At 47.2% G+C, this 22280-nt stretch overlaps 1 protein-coding gene across 1 annotated transcript in view; it reads right to left on the bottom strand.

Annotated features, from left to right (window-relative positions):
- Positions 1-510: 510 nt before the first annotated feature.
- RAB43 (RAB43, member RAS oncogene family) overlaps positions 511-22280 on the bottom strand; it is a 38463-nt gene continuing 16693 nt past the window's right edge. Inside the window, exons 2-3 of the mRNA XM_004475939.5 lie at positions 5124-5307; positions 511-3882 (exon numbers count right to left, since the gene is read on the bottom strand). Of these exons, the coding sequence (XP_004475996.1) occupies positions 3632-3882; positions 5124-5307 (435 nt within the window). The 3' untranslated portion in view covers positions 511-3631. The remainder of the gene's footprint in view (positions 3883-5123; positions 5308-22280) is intronic.

Raw genomic sequence — 22280 nt, 5'->3', positions numbered from 1 at the left:
AATCTGGACCGAGAACCTTGTCTGTGCGGGGAATGTGGGCAGCTTTGAGCAGATTCGGTCTGAGCCCTCGGGCGCCCTTGATCCCCACGTGGAATATCGGCTGTTCTTCCTTGTGGCCCCCGGACCTGCGCAGGCAAGCTTACTTCCAAGCCTCAGTGTACTCGTGTGTACAGGCAGGTAGAGCGACACCTCGCTGGGTGGGCCATTGGAGGTGGGGGTGCTGGTCATGGCACCCCCCCGGTGACTGCCAGCCTCCCTTCCCAACACAGAGCCTTCATCTTCCAGTCGGGAGAACCCAGGGCCCCGGAGAGGTGCAATGACTCAGGGGTGTCCCTGGCAGAGATGGCCCTCAACTCCAGCTTCTCTCTGCCCTGGGGAACCCCCAGGTATCTGGCAGGGGGCAACACACAGGCGGCTGGGGTGATACTGCCCAGCAGGTGAGACCATACAGTGTGGATGTGACTAGCACAGCGCTGGGCTCAAGAGTGAACCAGTCGGTGGCACCAGTGGTTCCTTACAGAAATCTGTTTAATGGTTTAGAAATGTGTACATTCTGGCTCTATTTCTCAAAAAAAAAAAAAAAAATGGCTATTCTTTTCATGTTTTAAAAAATAGATTTGATATAAAGATTCATATCATCATAAATAGGTGATGAGGAAAACTGAAATGTGGATGGCATCCCTGGGCTGGTGGAGGCCCGTCCTCCCTGCCCTGCCCCACTGCAGGGCTCAGAGGTCGGGGCCAGGGAGGGCCCCCCAGGGCAGGCCTCTGGGGGAGGGAAGAGCTGAATTCACTGTGAACCAGGACTCCTCCCAGCTCCACATCCGCTGGGCCCAACTTGGAGGCAAACTCCTTTTCTGGGAGATCAGAGACCCAGCTCTGGCTGAATCCCACACCTTAGAGTGCTCTCCCCCCACCCCCCAGGCCCTTCCATTCCCTTGCAGCCCAGCCCCCAGGCCTCAGGGCCCTCTCCCGGCTCTCCTTCCTGCACCCCGCCCAGCCCCCTCTTGCCCTCTGCTCCCAGGCCGCACCTGCTCCTGTGCTTGGGTAATTTATAAACTAAGGGAGGGACAAGACTGTCCTGCCCAGAGCCCTGGTGGCTGGGAGAGGGCCAAGCCTGGCACTGGGAGCAAGAGGAGGTTTGGTTCCCAGGCCCAGGTTCCTGATTGAGGAGGGGGCTCCAGAGGCAGCGAGGGCCCTCCCAGGCCCCCACCCGTAGGGGCTCGCCACCCCAGGTCCCAGCTCAGCAGTGGCAGCGGGTGGAAGACAAGGGTGGAGAGCTCGGAAGACTCGTGGGGCCTCCTGGGGCCTGGCTTGGAGGAGGTTCTAGAGTCCCTTGTGGGATTCTAAATGATGGGTGGGGGGCAGGGCTGGGCTGTGGGGGGAGGGAAGGCCAAGTTGGCCCAGACGGAGACGCACACAGGGGACAAGGTGCTGGAGAGAAGCCCGGGCACAACCTCAGGGGCCTTGCCTGGCGGGGCCCGGGACTGTGGAAGGTGTTCGGGCAGGTGGGCCTTTCAGCCGCAGGGAGGAGGCCCGGGCAGCGGGGGCGGGAGGCCCAGAGACCAAGGCAGAGGCCGGGAGCTGCACAGGTTAGACACGGGCCGGCGCTGAGGACGGCAGGGCAGGGCCCCGTGGACGTGGCAGTGAGGGGGGAGAGCAAGGAGTCCCCGGGGGCGGCGGGGCATTTGCGCAGCCCAGCATGTCTGCCTCGGGGGGCCTCCTGGTTGCTGGGGAGCCAAGGGGCCGCACTGAGAGCAGGCGCAGGGAGAGGGGGCCTCTGCGGTCCCCATGCGCGCTGGCGGCTCCCTTCCCCAGGGTAATGGGGGAAAGGGGGTGGCTCGAGGCAAGGGGACACATGAGCCCTGTGCCTGCCCATACCTGCGGAACCCCAGGGCTCCCCAGCCAAGGAGACGGGGTGGGGCTCCACATGGCTGGGGGGCTGCCTCCCTCATTCTCTGAGCCCCAGGAAAGCCATGGCCCTGTGAAGCCATCAGAGTGCCTACCAGCCCTGGCGGGAGAGCCAGGCTTCTCGGCAGGAAGCAGGGGGCAGCCACTGACAGGGCCGGTGCCTGCCAAAGTCCCCGTGTGCCCCCGTCCCTTCCCCACAAGGCAGCACGTCTTCTTGCGCAGCTTGGGTGCAAGCCTGAGGGACCTTGGCCCTTGGCCTGGGTGGGCCGCTCTTCAGGGAAGCAGACATCACCTTCTCCCTGCAGGCTGCTTGGGCCAGTCAGGCTGCCGCCGAAGGAGCCGGGGAGCCGTCTTGCCATCTGCTTCCAGCCCCCAACCCCGCCCCCAGCCCCATCGAGGCAGGGCCGAGATTCCCACCTGGATGGACCCTCAGAGCAGACCCTGCCCAGGAGCTCCAGGCCCACCGGGCCAGGCTTCTCCCCCCCCACCTCGAGCCCTGCTGGTCTGGGGCTCAGCCAGAGATGGGCCCTCCCAGCGGCAGCTCTGCTGCCGGGCCAGGCGGAGACCGAAGGGCCTCGTGCAGAAGGCAAGGCGGCCCCAGGCTGGGACTCGGTGCTGCCTGGGCTCGACCTCAGTGTGACGTGGCCTCAGCCTGGATCTGAAGCAGTTTCTTAGGAGCCCCATGCCGGGGTCCTTGAGGGACCCTGAAGATGGACCGTCCTCCCCGCCTTGCTCCCCTCTACCTGCACATCCCCCCTCCACTCCCAGTCCTGGAAGCTCCACAACCGAGAACGTTGCTCTGACGTTCCCAGAGGCCCAGTGGTCAGCTCTCTAACCTTCTACCCTCGGTGCCCGGCTCAGGGTGAGGCAGTGAAGGGCAGGCCCTGGGATGTGGCAAGACAGAAAGGCCTTACTTTCCTGTTTGGAAAACACTATAAGTTGGGCCGGGACCGGGCAGAGACTGGGTGACATGAGGGTGCCTTCTCAGACCTGAGCCTCAGAGAGCAAGCTTTTCCTTGTAGGCATTCCCTTTCCTAGCACATTATTAGCCAGCTGGGCAGCCTGAGGGGCAAAACCCTGGCCCCAAGCCGGCAGACAGTCCCCACCCGGCCGTGGGCTGTGCCCCCCAAGCTTGGTGCTGATGAAAATGAGAAGCTACCCTGACAACACGGAAACTCCAGGGGTCTCGTACGAAGGCAGCGAGCCAGGCCCCAAAGAGGTGCCTGGGAGCTCGGAGCTGGCAGTAGAGAGGAAGAAGCGTCCTCGGCTGGGAGGAGTTAGGGCTTCTTTGGGGGTTGAGTCGGCAGGCTCTTCTCTGCTGCTCCAGACCAAGGTTCTGGAATGATCTGGAAGAAGCCAGGACACTGGCCATCTCCCTAGAAAGCAGCAGCCTGCTGCTCCAGCCGCAGCAAGCTCAAGGTATGAAGTGGTCGGATGGGGAGGCGCCTTCCCGGCCCCTCCTCCACGGCTGTCCACACCGGCAGGCTCAGGCCAATTCTGGAATGTGAAGAAGGCGGAGGGGATGGCCACGGGCTGGCGCACCCGACCCTGTGCCGACAGGCCTCCCGCAGGAGGTGACGGGCCGCCCCCCTTCCAGCACCCAGGCTTTATCCACCGGGAATCACCAGTGCCCAGAGGGGCCAGCCCTGGGGCTGGGCAGGGCAGGCCAGGGGGAGCGAAGGGGTGGGAAGGCCCTGGCCGGCCGGCCCGGCGACGCCGGTCAGCAGCTGCAGCCCCAGCCCTCCCCCACGTCCTTGCTGTCCAGCTGGATGTGGTCAGCGCTCCTCTCGCTGAACATGGGGCCCCCGTGCCGCATGATGAGCTCGGTGGCCACCCTCAGGAAGGCCTCCTCCACGTTGCTCGAATCCTTGGCGGACGTCTCGATGGCACAAAGGATGTCGTAGTGCTCGGCCAGGCTCTGCGCCTCGGCCAGCGGCACCTCCCGCAGCTCCCCGAGATCTGACTTGTTCCCTGCAGAGAGGCCAGGGGCACTGGGTGAGGCTCCCCGGACGAGCACCCCATGCCACCCGCCCCCCCAGGCAGCCCCCAGGGCTCCTTGATACTCTTCTATTTTTGTGTTTCATATGAAACGCTCTATCATCAATTTTGTTCTTGTGTTCTTGATGACAGGGAAGCAGCTGGTCGCAGGCAGGTAGAGCTCTGTTTTCCACCGGGGGAGGGATCCCAGCTGGGGCTTCCACTCCCCATCCTCCCAGGCAAGCCATGAGGATCCAGCCAGAGCAAGGTTTAGGCCCCCCAACTCAAAAAGCTACAGGGCAAGCCCCACCTGCACAACCTACTTTTAGAAGATTCTACCCAACTGCTGCGGCGAGGACCCCAGAGACCAAAGAACACAGCAGAGCCTCTGGGTTGCAGGTTAGGAAACAGGTGCAGGAGGAAAAGGCCTGTGTGGAGAGATGCCCCCTGGCCCAGAAGTAGCAGCTTGACCTGAGACCCCATGAAAAACGCCATTCTCAGCGCCCCCCTTAGCCCTCGGGAGGCAGCGCCCAGCAGTCTGCGTCGCAGCAAGCGATGCTGGTGCATGCGAAAGTGTGGGGCCCTCACTCTGCATAACTGTGGAACAGAAATACAACCAGAAAACCTAGACTCCGAGTCCAGGGCCGCAGGCGCACAGGCTGGGTGGGCTGGAAGAAATGCCTTGCTGTCTCTGAGCCTCAGCTCCTCGCCTTTTAGGTGGAGCCCATCCAGGGCTTTGGGGATAAATCTAAGGACACATGGGACCTATAGATGACAGCGCTGCTCAATAGCCAGGTACAGTCACTACAAAGCAAACTTGAGCTTCCTTTCTTCTTTCCTCTAACTCCAATGCTAGAGAACTTTGTAAGTGATTGGCAGGAGTGGAATTCACAAGATCATGAGTTCAAGTTCTGGCTCAGCTGCTACCTAGCCAAGTTTAGCCACTCTCTAAGCTCAGGTTTATTCTTTATTTGGAAAAAAGAGAAAAATAGAGAGAGTCAGAGACAAAGAGAGAGAGGGACAGAGACAGGGAGACAGAGATATGGAGAGACATAGAGATAGAGACACAGAGAGAGAGAGATAGCCACAGGGAGATACAGGTATACAAAGACATAAACAAGAAAAGACACAGAGACAGAGAGACACAGAGGACAGAGGGAGACAGAAGGAAAGGATCCCACCACCTCGTGGAGCCCTCCTGAGCCCAGCCCACCCGCCTGGCTCCTGCACCTCACCGATGAGCAGCTGCACAATGTTGGAGCCAGCGTACTTCCTCACGTCCTCGATCCAGTGCGGCACGGACAGGAAGGAGCTCCTCCTGGTGATGTCATAGGCGAGGATGGCCCCGTTGGCACTGCGGTAGTAGCTCTGGGTGATGGTACGGAAGCGTTCCTGGCCGGCTGTGTCCCAGATCTGCAGCTGGAGGAAGCAGGAGACCTCAGGTGAGCCCGGCAGCGCAGGCTGAACGCAGAAGACAGGCAGGTCCGACCCACAGCCTGAGCCCAAAGCGGGCATTCCACTAGCCCAGCACCTTGGCAGGAATCCCAGGAAGGGCGACAAGGTGGGCTGAGGCAGACGCCTTGCAGGCCCTGAGAGGGCCACTTGGTGGCCCAGTTTTGAGGAGGAAAAGGACGCCAAGGGAAGGTGGGCAGGCTTTGACCTCTAGCCTCTAGAATCACCAAGAAGAGGCCAAAGTAGGGGGCAGGTATCCAGGGATATATTGAGTGGTGGGAGAAGAGCACTCAACCCAGAGTCCGTCATGGGTGCCATTCTCTCCCAAACCCAGGGCTCAATGCTGGGGACCCTGAACCAGCAGAGAATCCCCAGCACAAGCTGCTCAGGGTCTGCTGGGCAGGTCCAGGTCTGCTAGTGTGTGCAGACCCTTCCGTTCCCCTGCCCGGGCCCTAGAACGCTCCATCGTACCCGCTGGCTTTCTCATTCTGACCCAGCGACACCATGAAAATGCTCCATGGGGGGATTTCACAACCAACCGAGAAGTTTCTAGTGATGAGGAAGGCAGAGTCCTCTCCTGGGCCTTTAAGCACAAGGCAGTTTCCACAGGCCATCCCCAAATGGCCACAGGCAGGTCAAAGGTAGAGGCTGAGCAGTTCCAGCACGTGATGAGGAGGCATCAGCCCTCTAACACCCCGATGGAGCTGAGAGCTCAGAAAAGCTGTGCCCCATGAGTGAGGACCAGGCTACGGGAAGCCTCCACGGACCCGCCTGAAACCAGGCCCAGACACGAATCTCGGAGGTCTGGAGGGTGAACTCTTCCAAGTGAATGAGGCTAGAGAAACATCTTAGGCTTATCCAAATACCTGCCCTGGCAAGGCAGTCTAGAATCCAGAGTCTCTATGAGGTATCAACCACAATTCCCAACCAAAGACAAGCCTACACAAGTTTGAGGTGATCAGTCAGTCGCTGAACTGCCTACTAGTAACAAGAATCACACTCTTAAGGGAATGACGACAAAATGCAGTGTCTCCACTAGGTATGAACCATAACTTCCAATCAAATAATACCAAACATGGAAACTGGTAACCCATAGACAAGGAAAAAGACAGTCAAAAAAACTAACACCAAAATGACCCAGACATTGATTTTAGCAGAAAAAGACTTTAAAGCAGATATTTAAGTATTTTCAGAGAATTAAAGAAAATATGATCAGAATGTGTGGGCAGATAGGGAAATTCAGCAAAGAGAAAGGAAACTATAAAAAAATAATAATAATAAAGTGGCATTCCAGAACTGAAAAGTAAAATAAGTGAAGTGAAACATTCACTGGACAAGCTTAACAGCAGAGCTTAACAGCATATCGGAGATGGCAGAAAATGTCAATAGACATTATTCAATCTGTAGAACAAAGACGGGAAAGAAAAGGATTGAAGAAAAATTAACAGTCACAGGAATCAGTGGGACAACATCAAATAGCCTCATTCATATAACTGCAGTTGCAGAAGAGAAGAAAGTGATAATGGGACAGAAAAGAATATTTGAAGAACTAATGGCTGAAACTTTTCCAAATTTAATTTAAAAAAAAAAAATATATATATATATATATAGACTTAAAGGTCCAAGAATCTCAGCAAACCCCAAGGAGAAAAAATATAAAGAAAACCACACCACTGTACATCATAGCCAAATTGGTGAAAACCAAGGAAAAAAAGAAAATCTCAAAAGCAGAGAGAAAAAAGACATACTTCATACAAGGAACAATATAAATGACAGCTAACTTGTCATTAGAAATAGTAGGCACCAGAAGAAAATGCTGAAAATGCTAAAAAGACAAAAAAAAAGATGAAAAAAAAAACTTTCACCACTGAAGTCTAAATCTTGCAAAAATATCCTTTGAAAATGAACATGAAATAAAGATATTTTCAGATAAAGGAAAGCAGAGAGAATCTCACTGGAAAACCTGTACTACAAGAGATGTTAAAAGGCATCCTCCAGGCTTAAGGGTACCAGATGGAAACTCAGATCCACAGAAAGGAATAAGAAGCACCAAAAATGATAATTAAGCAGGTAAATATAAAATACTATTTTTTCTTCTTGTAGTTTCCTGATAAGACACAACTGACAGTTAAAAGTATAATGATTATAAGGTAGGGTTTATATGTTAGAAATAAAAAATGACAGTAATAGCACAAAGGACAAGCATAAGTGAAATTATACTCTTTTAAGTTTACCACATTTGGGAAGTAGAAGTGTGAAGTGTCAGATGGGAAGTGAGAAATGGGAAGTGTGACGTATCAGATGTGAGTATGAAGTGGTACAATATTGACTCCAAACAGACTTTGTAAGTTAAGAATGCATACTGTTAGCCCTATAACAGTAACCAGGTTAAAACATAAGCCAATAGGGAAGCAGACGTGGCTCAACTGATAAGAGCATCCGTCTACCATATGGAGGGTCCAGGGTTCAATCCCCAGGGCCTCCTGACCCATGTGGTGAGCTGGCCCATGTGCAGTGCTGCCATGTGCAAGCAGTGCCAATCCACACGGGCCCCCATGTAGGGGTGCCCCAAGTGCAAGGTGTACGCCCCGCAAAGAGAGCCACCCCACGTGAAAAAAGTGCAGTCCACCCAGGAGTGGTGCCGCACACATGGAGAGCTGACACAGCAAGATAACACAACAAAAAAGAGACAGTTTCCCAGTGCTGCCTGATAATGCAAGCGGAAGCAGAAGAACACACAGCGAATGGACACAGAGAACAGACAACAGGGGGAAGGGGAGAGAAATAAATAAAATAAATCTTAAAAAAAAAAAAAAAGCCAATAGAGGAAATAAAATGGTATACTAATAATTTTTCCAATTAAACCAAAAGGAAGTGGAAAGGAGCAACAAAGGAACAAAAAAATAGAAGAAACAAAAAGAAAACAAATAGCAAATGGTAGATTTAAATCCAACCATAACAATAATAACATTAAATATAAATGGACTAAACACTCCAATGAAAAAGCATAGGTTGTCAGAATGAGGAAGGGGGCCAAGATCCAACTATAAGCTGTCTACTTGAGATACACTTTAAATATAGAGACATGGATAGGCAGAAGGTAAAGGAAAGGAAAAATACACATATTGTACAAAGAGTACTTAAAAGTATAAAAATAATAGCATACTATCAAAGTAAATTTCCAAATAAAAAATTATGAGAGACATTTCATAATGATAAAAGGAGCAATTCATCAGAAAAACATAACAATGCTAAATTTTATTTAAAAATAACTAAAACAAATCCATAATTGTAGCTGTATTTAATACCTTTCTCAGTAATTGATACAGCAAATAGACCAAAAAAATCAGTACTGCTACAGAATATTTAAACAACACTACTAACCTAATTGACATTTCAGAAAACTACACTCAACACTGAAGAATAGCACACTTTTTTCAAGTAGACATGGAATATTCACCAAGATAAACTATATGCTGGGCCATAAAATAAATCTCAAAAAATTTCAGAAGATTGAACTCTTATAGAATATTACTCTAACCACAAAAAAATTAAAATAGAAAACAATAAAGCTCTGGGAGAGAATTCTTCAAGAAGATTTGTGGCAGATTAAGTTATGTACCCTTGTGTGTGAACCCACTGTAAATAGGACTTTTCGAAGATGGTATTTTTGGTTAAGGTGTGGCCCCCTGGATCAGGACGGGTCTCAATCCTATTACTGGAGGCCTTGTAAAGAGAAATACATGTGGAAAAGCCAGAAGTCAGCAGGAACCCAGAAGAGAAAAAAGAACATCACCATGTGCCAGGAAAGCCAAGGAACCCTAAGGACTGCCAAAAGCCAGCACCAGAAGGCTGATGGGAGAAGATATGCTGACACCTTGATTTTGGACTTCTCCTAACCTCAAATAAATTTCCCATTGTTTAAGCCAATCCATTGTGTAGTATTTGTCATAACAGCCAGGAAACTAAGATGGATAGAACTGAAAGAAAACAATAGATTTTGAGAGGAGAGTTATACAACCAGAAGGGTTTAGAGATGAATTAGGGGTTAAAACAAACCTAAGTAAAAAGATGATTATTACTGGAAAAATGAAGGGAACACAGGAAAGGAAAAATAATGACAGCACACCACATGGCTTAGCTGTGAACAGCATTGACTAATAATTATGCATTTATTCAATCATTTAATCAATATTTACTGAGTATCTACTGTACGTTCTAGGCACTGGAGATACCAGAGGGAACAAAACAAATGCAAGTTCCTGCCCCCAAGAAGCTTCTGGTCTACTGTGGGAGACAGATGCTAAATAAGATAATAAGTAAAATGTATAGTATGCTGGAGAGTAGTAAGTTATATGGAAGAAAAATCCAAGCAGGGGAAGAAGCTATGAAGTGCTTTAGAGTGAAATTTTAGATAAGGTGGCCATGGGAGGTCTCACAGAGATAACTCTTGAGTAACAATTTAAAGAAAGCTAGGAAGTAAGCTATACAGATGCCTGGGAGGTAAACATTCCAAGGAGAGCAAAGAGCAAGTCCAAAGGCCCTGAGGCAGAAACATGACTGGAGATGCAAGGAGATGAGTGTGGCTGGAACAGGGTAAAAGGGGGGAAAACAATGACAGCACACTGCTCAGCTTAGCTGTGACCAGCAGAGAACAATCAGTGGGGTCAGGTCGGGTGGCACCTAACAAATCAGAAGGAACTGTGGCCTTCACACTGAGTGACATGGAAAGCCTCTGGAGAGATTTGAGAAAATGAGATTTACTTTGTAACAGGATCACTCTGACTGCTGTAATGAGAACAGACAAAATGAGAGCCAAGACAGAAATGAGGAAACCAATTAAGAGGTAAAGGACAGTGGGAGGACAACTGGAGGAGTGAGGACAGGGAGAAGTGATCGGATTCCAGATATAATTTGACAGGAACTTAATACTGATCTAATTGATATTAGCCCAAAACTCTATTGGGAGGCTACAAGCCTTGTGAATGATGGGGCCAGAGTAACTCAAGAGAGCTATAATACCAAGATCCTCATCTCATCTTCCCAAGTAGGAAGTCAAGAGATTATGAGGGAACGTCCGGGAAGATGGCGGACTAGAAAGTCACAGCACTCTCTTCTCTGCCAGAAAATTAGCTGAAGGACAGGCAGAAACAGCCTGGGAAAAAAATCTTCTAGGGTTTAGAATGCCAGGGGAAAGCTAGACACCACCTAGAAGAGAGAGGGGTAAAGAAAAGAATCGTGACAGCAAAAGCTGCAGCTGCAACTACTGGCATCCTCCAGTCCAATATTCACCTTTGAATTCTCAGGCCTCTGGGCTTGTGGCTACAGACAAAGGGGGCCCAGGATCCACCTCTCCAGGGAATGGGAGAGAGGGAGGGACACAGTCTAAGGCTGACTCAGCTTTTGACCCACAAATTTGGTCTGCTGTGTTCCACAAACACTTCCAGTCTGGGTTGGCAGTGTCATTGTTTGCCGTGGGAACCAGCAAGGGGCTACAGAGATCTGACCCCCTCAATCTATCTCTTTACTGACCGGTACTAAATGTTGAGGATGCAGAGCGGGCTGCCAGCAAAGGCTGGAGAGCAGCCTCTTTCAAGGTTTGAATTATGAGGCTCTTAGCCACCAGGCAGAATCCTCGATCACATTGATCAGTGTTGCCGGAACACACTTCAACCATGCCTTGAAATGAGAGAGCTGCCAAAAAGGGCCATCTGGTGGCAAACCAAGGAGGTGCATGTGAGGAAATTAAATGAGAGGCATTTTCCAGCCTTTATAGCCTCCTTCCCCAAGGCCCTTGGAATTGAGTCCAACCCATTACTGGGTCCATGGCCCTGATTTGAGCAACCAGCAGGGTTGAAGACACAGAACATGTTGAACCAAGAATCCAAGAACAGCAGTAACACCCAGACCTCCCACCACTAAATCCCTACCAAGAGAAAGTGAGCATCTGAGTAAACACACCATCTGAATCAGATGCCTAGACATCAGCACACAATTACAAGCCACACTAAGAAAATGGAAGAAATGGCCCAATAAAAGGAATATACCAAAGCCCCAGAAGGGATACAAGATTTGGGACAACTAATCAATGAGATTCACACAAATTCCCAAAATCAAATTAATGTGCTGAAAGACAATGTGGGTAAAGAGATAAAGGACATCAAGAAGACACTGAGCAAGCACAAAGAAGAATATGAAGGCTGAACAGTGACAGAGCTCTTGGGAATGAAAGACATGATAAGTGAGATTAAAAAAAAAAACATTAGATTAAAAATTTTTTAAACTAATTTTTAAAAACCACATTAGAGACATACAACAGCAGACTCAAAATGATAGAAGAAAGAATAAGTGATACAAAAGACAGAACAGCTGATATTGAAGAGAGAAAAGAATGGAAAAAATTGAGCAGGGGCTCAGGGAATTGAATGACAACACAAAAGGAAACATGTGTCACAGGAGTTCCAGAAGGTGAAAAGGGAAGGAGTATTTGAGGAAATAATAGCCAAAAATTTCCCAACTCCCATGAAAGAAATGAACTTGCATGTCCAAGGAGGGCAACATAACCCAGTCAGAATAAATGTGAATAGACCCACTCTAAGACACATACTACTCAAAATGTCAAACATCAAAGAGAACAAGAAAATTCTGAGATCAGCAAAGGAGAAGCACATGCAAAGGATACCCATTAAGACTTAATGAAGATTTCTCATCAGAAACCACAGAGGCAAGAAAACAGTGGTATAATACAATTAGGATACCGAAAGAGAAAACCTGCCAGCTGAGAATTCTTTATCCAGCAAAATCGTCCTTCAAATATGAAGGTGAGGGAAATGGATGTGGCTCAACTGAAAGAGCATCCGCCTACCACATGGGAGGTCCAGGGTTCAAACCCCAGGCGTCCTGGCCCTGTGTGGTGAGCTGGCCCACACGCAGTGCTGATGTGTGCAAGGAGTGCCGTGCTACGCAGGGGTGGCCCCAGCATAGGGGAGCCCCATGCACAAGGAGTGCGCCCCACAAGGAGAGCCGCCCCGTGCGAAAAAAGTGCAGCCTGCCCAGGAGTGGTGCCGCACACATGGTGAGCTGACACAGCAAGATGATACAATAAAAAGAGACACCAATTCCCAGTGCCACTGAGAATGCAAGCAGACACAGAAGAACACACAGTGAATGGACACAGAGAGCAAACAAAAGAGGGGGAAGGGAAGAGAAATAAATAAATCTTAAAAAAAAAATGAAGGTGAGTTTAAATATTCACAAACAAACAGAAACTAAGAGAATTCATAAAAAAGAATAAGCCTTTCAGGGAATATTAAAGTGAGCCTTACAGCCTGAAAGAAAAAGACAGGAGAGAGAGGCCTGGAGGAGAGTATAAAAGACGAGAATATCAGAAAGGATATCCAAAAGAGTAAAAAGACAGATGAAAATAAGATATGACATATGAAAACCAAAGAATAAAATGGTGAAAGTAAATAATGTATTTACAGTAATATCACTGAATGTGAATGGATTATACTCCCCAATCAAAAGACACAGGCTGACAGAATGGGGGAAAAAAAAGCCATCCATATACTAACTACAAGAAACTCATCTTCGACACAAGGATACAAACCAGCTTAATGTGAAAGGCTGGAAAAAGATACTTCATGCAAACAGTAACCAAAAAAGAGCAGGGGTATCTATACCCCTGACAGACTTCAAATGCAAAAAACTTAGATAAAGAAGGCCATTATATATTAATAAAAGGGACAATCCACCAGGAAGAAATAACAGTCATAAATATCTGCACCTAACCAGGGCACTCCAAAATACATGGAACAAGCTCTGGCAAAACTGAAGGGAGAAACAGACATCTCTACAATAACAGTTGGAGACTTCAACACACCATTCGTATCATTAGATAGAACAACTAGACAGAAGATCAACAAGGAAACACAGAACTTGAACAATATGATAAATGAGCTAGATCTAACAGACATACACAGAATGTTGCACTCAAACGCAGCAGGTTATATATTCTTCTCAAGTGCTCATGGATCTTTCTCCAGGTTAGACCACATGTTGGGTCACAAGGCAGGTCTCAATAAATATAAAAAGATTGAAATTATACAAAGCATCTTCTCAGATCATAATGGAATGTAACTGGAAATGAATAATAGGAAAGAGGAAAATTTGCAAATGTGCGGAGGCTGAACAATCAGTGGGTCAAAAAAGAAATTGTAAGATAAATTAGTAGGTATCTCAAGATGAATGAAAATGAGAGCACAATTTATCAAAACTTATGAGATACAGTGAAGGCAGTGCTGAGAGGGAAATGTACAGCTCTAAATGCCTATAATTAAGAAAAAAGAAAGGCTGAAATCAAAGACCTAACTGAAAAACTGGAGAAACTAGAAAAAAAACAGCAAACCAATCCCAAAGTAAGCAGAAGGGAAGAAATTACAAAGATCAGAGCAGAAATAAATGGAATTGAGAACAAACAAACAAATAAATAAAATCCACAAAATCAAAAGCTAGTTCTTTGAGAAGATCAATAAAATCAAGAAATCCTCAGCAAGACTAACAAAGAAAAAAAGAGAGAAGATGCAAATAAATAAAATCAGGAATGAAAGGCAGGACATTACAACTGACCCCACAGAAATAAAAAGGATCAAAAGTGGGTATTATGAGAAACTGTATGCTAACAAATTTGGCAACCTAGAGGAAATGGACAAATTCCTAGAAATGCACAAACAACCTACATTGACTCTACAAGAAATACAGGAACTCAACAAACTAATCAAAAGTGAAGAGATTGAATCACTTGTTAAAAATCTTCCAACAAAGAAAAATCCAGGACCAGATGACTTCACAAGTGAAGTCTACCAAACATTTCTAGAAAAATTAAGACTAACCTGTTTAAACTATTCCAAAAAATTGAAAAGGAGGGAAAATTACCCAACACATTTTATGAAGCCAACATTGCCCTAATACCAAAGTCAGATAAAGATACTACAAGGAAAAAAAAAGATACTACAAGAAAATTACAAACCAATCTCTCTAATGAACACAGAAGTCAAGATTCTCAACAAAATACTGGCAAATAGAATCGAACAACATATCAAAAAATTATACACTGGTTTTATTACTGTTTTTGCAAGGTGGTTCATCATAAGAAAATTAATCTACCACATTAACAAATTGAAGGGAAAAAACCATATGATCATCTCGATTGATGCAGAAAAGGCATTTGAAAAAATCCAGCATCCTTTCTTGATAAAAAACACTTCAAAAGATAGGTATAGAAGGAAAGTTCCTCAACATAATAAAGGGCATATATAAAAATCCCACAGCCAACATCATACTCAATGGGGAAAAGTTGAAAGCTTTTCCTCTAAGATCAGCAACAAGACAAGGATGCCCACTGTCATAACTGTTATTCAACATTGTGCTAGAAGTTCTAGCTAGAGCAATTAGGCAAGAAAAGAAATAAATGGCATCCAAATAGGAAAAGAGGAAGTAAAACTTTTCACTATTTGCAGATGGCATGATCCTATATTTAGAAAATTCTGAAATGTCTACAAACAAGCTACTTGAGCTAATAAGTTATACAAAGTGGCAGGATACAAGATCAACAAGCTAAAAACAGTAATGTTTCTGAACACTAGTACTGAACAATCTGAGGAGGAAATCAGGGCAAAAAATTCCATTTACAATAGCAACAAAAAGTTTCAATACCTAGGAATCAATTGAACTGAATATGTACTGGACCTACATGCAGAAAACTACAAAAAGAAATCAATTGTTTGCTTTATTAATATATACCAATTAAATTGATTTGTTTAAAAAAAAAAGAAAATCAGTGAAGACCTAAACAAATGGAAAGATATTCCATGCTCATGGATTGGAAGACTAAATATTGTGAAGATGTCAATCCTACCCAAATTGATTTATAGATTCAGTGCAATACCAATCAAAATTCCAATAATTTACTTTACAGAAAGAGTAAAGTTAGAAGGGAAAGGGTCCTGAATCACCAAAAACATCCTAAAAAAGAATAGCAAAGTCAGAGGACTCAAATTTCCTGACTTTAAAGTATATTCTAAAGCTTCAGTGGTCAAAACAGTATGGTATTGGCAAATAGACAGACACATTGATCAATGAAATAGAACTGAGAGTTAGAAATAGACCTCCACCTCCATGGTCAACTAATTTTTGCAAAGTCTACCAAGTCCATATTACTGGGACAGAACAGTGTCTTCAATTAATGGTGCTGGGAGAACTGGATATCCATAACTAAAAGAATGAAAGGGGACCCCTATCTCACTCCCTATACAAGAATCAACTCAAAATAGATTAAAGACCTAAACATAAAAGGTAGGACCATAAAACTCCTAGAAGAGAATGTAAGGAAATATATACAAGAACTTGTAGTAGGTGGGAGTCTCTTAAACCTTACAACCAAAGAAAGAACAACAAAAGAAAAAACAGTTAAATGGGACCTCCTCAAAATTAAATACTTTTGCACCTCAGAGGACTTTATGACGAGGGTAAAAAGGCAGCCTACCACTCAAAGGGAGAAAATATTTGGAAATTACGCATCCAAGGGTCTAATATCCATGATATATAAAGAGATTCTACAACTCAACAGTAAAAAAACAAATCACCAGATTAAAAACTGGGAAAAAGACCTGAATAGACATTTGTCTAAAGAAAAAATACAATTGGCAAAAAAAAAAACATGAAAAAAATGTTCAATATCACTGGCTATTAGGGAAATGCAAATCAAAGCTACAATGAGATAACATTTTACATCTACTAGAATGGTCACTATTACCAAAACAGAATACTACAAGTGTTGAAGAGGATGTGGAGAGATAGGAATGCTTACTCACTGTTGGTGGGAATGTAGAATGGTGCAGGCACTGTGGATGTGTGTTTGGTGGTTCCTAAGGAAGTTACCTATAGATCTACCATGTGACCCTGCAATACCACTAGTAGTTATTGTCCAGAAGAACTGAGAGCAGGGACACGAACAGGTATCTGCACCTTGATGTTATACTGACATTATTCACTATTGCCAAAAGATGGAAACAACCCAGGAGTCCATGAACTGACAAATGAATAAACTGTGGTATATGCAAATGATCGAATATTATGCAGCTGTAAGACAAAATGGAGTCATGAAGCATACGACAACATGGATGAACCTGGAGGACATTATGCCAAGTGAAGCAAGCCAGACATGAAAGGACAAATCCAGTATGATTGTGCTATTAAGAACTAAATACTATGAGCAAACTCATGGAGTTAATAGCGAGAATATAAATCACCGGAGAAAAGAATGTGGTTAGAGAATGGAAAGCTGAGGTGTAATCTGTGCAGAACTGATAAAAAGTTGTTTGTAAGTGTTTGGAAATGAATTAAAATGGTAGAAGAACCTCATAGGATTTGTAATTTGTAGTACTAACATATGGGTATGATACTGGACTTTTTTTGACTAATGAAAATGCTCGAATATTGATTAAAGTGATGAATGCACAACTCTGTGATTATACCAAATGCCATTCATTGTACACTTTCGGTAAATTATATGGCTTATGAACAACAACAAAACAAAAGGGTGTTTGGGGGAAAATACACCAAATACAAGATATGAACTATAGTTAGTAGTAATACTTTGAGGATGCTCTTTCATAATTTTTTTTTTTTGAGGTGCCAGGACCGGGGATTGAACCCGGGACCTCATATATGGGAAGCTGGCACTCAACCACTGAGCCACATCAGCGCCCCTGAGTTGGCTTTTTCATTTGTTTGCTTGTTTCTTTGTTATTAGGAGGAACGAACCTGGGACCTTCCCATGTGGAAAGCAGGTGCTCAACCACTGGCGCCACATCCCCTCCCTGCTCCTTCATAATTTATTACAACTGTTTCACAACAATGCAAGGTGTTGGTGGTAGGCTGATGTATGGGAGCCCTGTATGATGTTATGCATGTTTGTTTTGTAAGTTCACGACTTTTACTATACACTTACTGTTTACGTACGTTCATGTATGAATGACATACTTCAATAAATTGTTTTTTAAATGGATAGACAGATGCGAGAGGCTCGACTGCTGCTGTCTCAGCCCTGACTGCCTGCTACGCTGCCCCCACCTGGCTCTGGCTCTAAGCCTTGCTCAGAAAGCCAGCCCTGGGTAATTTGCATCCTGGTGAGGTTAAGGGGGCTTTTCACTACCCAGAGTGCTGTAATGGGCTTTAAACTACTTAGAACATCTGCCAAGTTAAACTGACACCCCTCCCCACCCCCCCTCCCCACTTCTCCACCCACCAGGAAGTTCTGTGCCTGTACTGTCACTTGACAAATTCAACAGTGGACTTTGTATTGTGAAGTATATTCAAGACTTTCCCTCCAAAACACCCTTCCCCCCCGTTTTTTTTGGCCTCCTACATTTTTTACCTCCCACCTGGCCGTCACCAGCTTCTCAGCTTTTCCCAGTCAAGGCTTTCTTATCTTACAATCGACGTTGTGGAGGGGGTGGGATTCTTTAGGCTGCTGATGGCTGGCGCCAAGTCCAGAAGCATTTGCTGAGCACTGAGGAGGGTGGGTGAATCCCAGTTAGGAAGGAGAAGGACTCCAAGAGCTTGTAGACACTCCCATTCAGTAGGGTTTGTTCGTTTAAGTTTCAAAAGCAGTAGGATGAGGTGGGCTGGCGACTTCAAGGCAGCAAGAAATTCAGTCCTGCTTTTCGGGGCCTTCAGCAGCAGAAGGCTCTCCTTGTTTGGGAAGCAGTCTCTAGCTGAGGTTTATTTTCTCCTCCCAGCCCCATAACTAACAATTCCCAGTCTGCACGGTCCCCGAGTCCACACACCCATTGGGGTACTGGTTCTCGCCAACAGCTCCTTTTCCCAGGGTATACAGCATTCCTCTTCAGCTTCGGATGAACTCCTACCCAGTTCAGAAGTCACCTCCTCAGGATAGCTTTCCCGGCACCACAGGCCTGTGCCTCAGCCCTAAGCAGGATTAACTCTTCTTTCCTTCATGTTCCCAAGGCCCTTTGTTCTAGCCTATCAGCAGGGTATCACAGAGTATTAGTTATCCGTTTAAGCTAAATGTCCCAAACTAAGATGACTTTGGGGGCCAGGCTAGAAACATAAAACCCATCAAGACTAATAGATTGGTGGGAGCTGGTAGCATTCAGAAAAGGATATCCTGGCTAAAGCAAATTCAATTAAAAAAAAAACACACAAGGAAATCACCACTGTGTCGGCCAAACAAAAGAGCTTTATGGTGGCAAGCCGCCCAGCGCTGTCTGTCGATGTGTTTATAAGTGTTTGTTTATAACTCTGTCTTTTGTCAGAGAATGTGCTCTGGAAGGGAGCGAGAGCCCATCTTCCTCCTGTTTGTGCCACCAGTAGCTGACAGTGCCTGGCACACAGTAGGCCCTCAACAACCATCAGATAAAGGCACGTAAGAGAGGCAAGTGCACAGATACGAGAAATGTGGCAAAGCTAAAAAGGTGCTCGTTCCAGGGATTCGTGACAGATGTTGCTAGTGAGTAAAGCTGCACTTGCCCCAGTGGGAAATCAATCCTGCTTACAAAGGTAAAAGCACTGCTACCAGTTCCATTCCAGAGCTGCTGTCAAGCATGGTAAAAGCACTGCCACCAGTTCCATTCCAGAGCTGCTGTCAAGCACGGTCCCTCTCAGTGAAAACCAAAGATTTTGTGTGAACAGTCTTTCTCCCCAGTGAAGAAGCAGGCAGTGGAAATTTCCTTGTGTCTTCATACTAGAAAGAGACCTTGGAAAAGCTAGTTTTCAGGACAGGCTCTGAAAACTGGTCATACTGACCCAAATACAAATGCCTGAGCTATTTTTCCAGCACATCTTGGGATGTGAGGACTTGAACCAGGAAGTGGAGTCTGTAGGTGGTGCAGCCATTTCTAGGTCTGTGGCGGGCTTAGCAAGCCTTGAGCTGATGGTAAAACTGCAAAAGCTCTACTCCATCTTCTGGCTGAGACACACTCCACCTATGCGTGGGCAGGCAGGCAGGTGGGTAAACAGAAGCTAATGACTGACCCAGGAGGGGCAAGCAAAGTAGACCTGAATGCAGTGCCAGTGCTGGGGGGCGGGGCAAGTGGCCTCCTCTGTGGGGGAGCACTAGAGGCTTGGGACAGATCCCTGACCCCAAAATCCCTCCCACCCCCTAAATAAGGTCGTCCAGCTCAGAGATGCCTCTCCCTTGTTAAAAGGCAGCTCTTGGGGGAGGGGAAGTGGGAGTTACGGTTTAAAGGGTGTTGGAGATTGAATCGTGTCCTCCGCAAATGGCATGTGAGTGTGAAACCACTCGTGAATAGGGCCTTTGAAGGTGGTATTGGTTAAGATGTGCCCAGACTGAAGGAGGGTGGGCCTCAATCCAACGTGGCGAAGCCCCTCTGAGCCAAGGAAACTGGACACAGGAAGAGAAACTGTGGGGAGCAGCCAGAAACCAAAAGACAGCGGAACCCAGAAGAGAAAGGAGAAGATGCCGCCATGTGCTTTGCCATGTGCCGGAAAAGCCAAGGAACCCCAAAGACTGCCACCAGCGGGAGACACCAACCCAGGGGGAAGCCAGCCTTCTAGGCTCTGAACCCGGAGCCAACAAGCTCCTGCTGTGGACCAGCCCACTGTGTGCGAGCTGTTTTGGCAGCTGGGAAACTAAAACAAAGGGTAAAGAGTTTCTGTTTGGGTGATGAAAGAGTTTCAGTAATGGAAGCTGATGACGGTAGCATGCCACTGTGAATGTAAATGCCCTGAGTCAGACATTTTAAAATGGTTAAAATGGCAAAATGGTATGTTATATATGCTCCCACAATTTTAAAAATAAACAAATGAATAGTATAACAAGAACAATGCAGCTCTCTTTGGTAGCGCCACCCCCCAGTGCAAAGGGCAAGAGAAATTGGGAATCCTGGCTTCCAGTTCCACTCCAACAGCTGTGTGAGCTTCTCTAGTCTAGCTTGTCAGTAAAATGGGAACAACACAGTCACCAGCTCTAATCTAGCAGGACCGCTGAGGCTTTGAAAACAATGAAGGAAGGATTCTAATGTTTTTGAGAACCTACTCTGTGCCGGAGACCGTCAGTGCTACCTGTCCACCAGCCCACTGAATCCTCACAGTAACCCTAGAAGGTAAAGATGATTACCCCTCCCTTTTTTCAGATGAGGGGTGTTATGGATCGAATTGTGTCCCCCAAAAGGATATGATCAAGTCCTAAACCCCCGATCCTGTGAGTGTAAACTCATCTGCCAGTAAGATCTTTGAAAGTATTGTTGGTTAACAGGAGGCCAAACAAGATAAGGCTGGGCCCTAATCAAGTATCAGTGGTGTCCTGAGAAGAAGAAACTGACAGAGAGAGACACATAGACAGAGAGCAAATTGGCCATGTGGCAGAGCCAGAGGTTGAGTTACGCTGCCATAAGCCAAGGAATGCCACAGCTGCCCGGCCACCCATACCCTCCAGGAGCCAGGAGAGAGGCTTTCAACAGGCTCTCCCCTTTAAGCAGGAGCACGACCCTGCCACTAATGTGATTTTGGACTTCTAGTCTCCAGAACGGTGAGGTAATAAAGTTCTGTTGTGTATGCCAACGAGTCTGAGGTACTTTGTTGCTACAGCCCTGGCAAACTAAGACAAGGGGTCACAGAAAAAAATAAAGCAGAAGAGGGGTTAAAACTCAGGTTTATCTTACTCTGAGACCCCATGCCCTCTACTATATCACAAGTTCCTCCCCAAGTTACATACATTTTCTTTCCCGATAAGTCCCACTCTTGACTTATACCTCCTGCAGGATGTCAGACCCTGTCCTCAGCAGATTTGGTGGGAGGAAAACAAAATGCTTGAGCAGCCTGGGGAACTAAAACATGGGGTGACCAAAATAAAGCAGGTTTCTCAGGAGCCCTTCCATGCAGTTCAGTCCACCTGAGGCAGGCACCCGGCCAGGCCAGGAAGATCCCGCCATGAACAGGGTGGACTGCGGGCTCCTGCTGGCAGCCTGCCCCACGGTACGACTGCAGGCATAGCTGCAATCCGACTTTCTCACTGAATGGTCTCCTGGCACCCCCACCCCCACCTCTGCAGCAATCCCCTTCACCCCCAAGCCTCCTCTTCCGAGGTCCTCCGCGGGGCCCATCCTACAGGGGGCTCCCTCGCGGTCCCTCCTGTGCCCCTGCTTCTCTCTTTAACGGACAGCTGCCCACGCCAGCTGCCTGGCAGCCATCTGGGACACATCTGCTCACTCGGTCACCACTGATGGTGCTGCCTGCCCTTTTCACACTCTCACCAGACCAGCAGCAGCAGCTCCGAACCGATCTCCCAGAGCCTGCTGCCACTCAGGGCCAACCTGCCCACGCGGCGTCCTACGGCCAGCAGGATGATAAGGGGGTTCCGAGCATTTATCATAGTCCCACCTGCCTGCCCGCCCCCTCCAGCTCCACCTGACCTGACAGACGCCCACAGCTGCACACCTTCGCCCTTCCCATCTGTCCTCACTTGGAGAGCACTCACCTATTCTTCATCTTTTTAAATATATTTTTATTATTTATTTTATTATTATGCACCTGTGTGGAATTCCCACACAGCACCCCTCCACCAACACACTACGTTGTTGTAGAACATTCATTACAGATCATCAGGTATCATCAGGTAACATCACCAGACGACCACCACCGACCACGGTCACCTGCCGTTCAGGGCCTATCGCCATGTCACCGTCCCTGTGACCTGGGGACTGGGCACTGCCGCCTCCTCAGTGCTCCACGGCATCTCCAGCATGAGCACAGCCACCACACGGCCCTGCTGAGCAGAGAGGTCCTGATTTTAAACATTCTGTCCTGAGATCGCCACGATAAATGCACTTCCACTTGCCAGGCCACGTACTCGAATTCTGGGCTCAGAAACTGGTCACTCCAGCGACAGTACTGACAGC

The sequence above is a fragment of the Dasypus novemcinctus genome, chromosome 26 (genome assembly GCF_030445035.2).
Source record: "Dasypus novemcinctus isolate mDasNov1 chromosome 26, mDasNov1.1.hap2, whole genome shotgun sequence".
NCBI lineage: Eukaryota > Metazoa > Chordata > Mammalia > Cingulata > Dasypodidae > Dasypus > Dasypus novemcinctus.
Note: the sequence above shows the minus strand (reverse complement) of the source record. Positions and strands in the feature narration are given on the sequence as shown.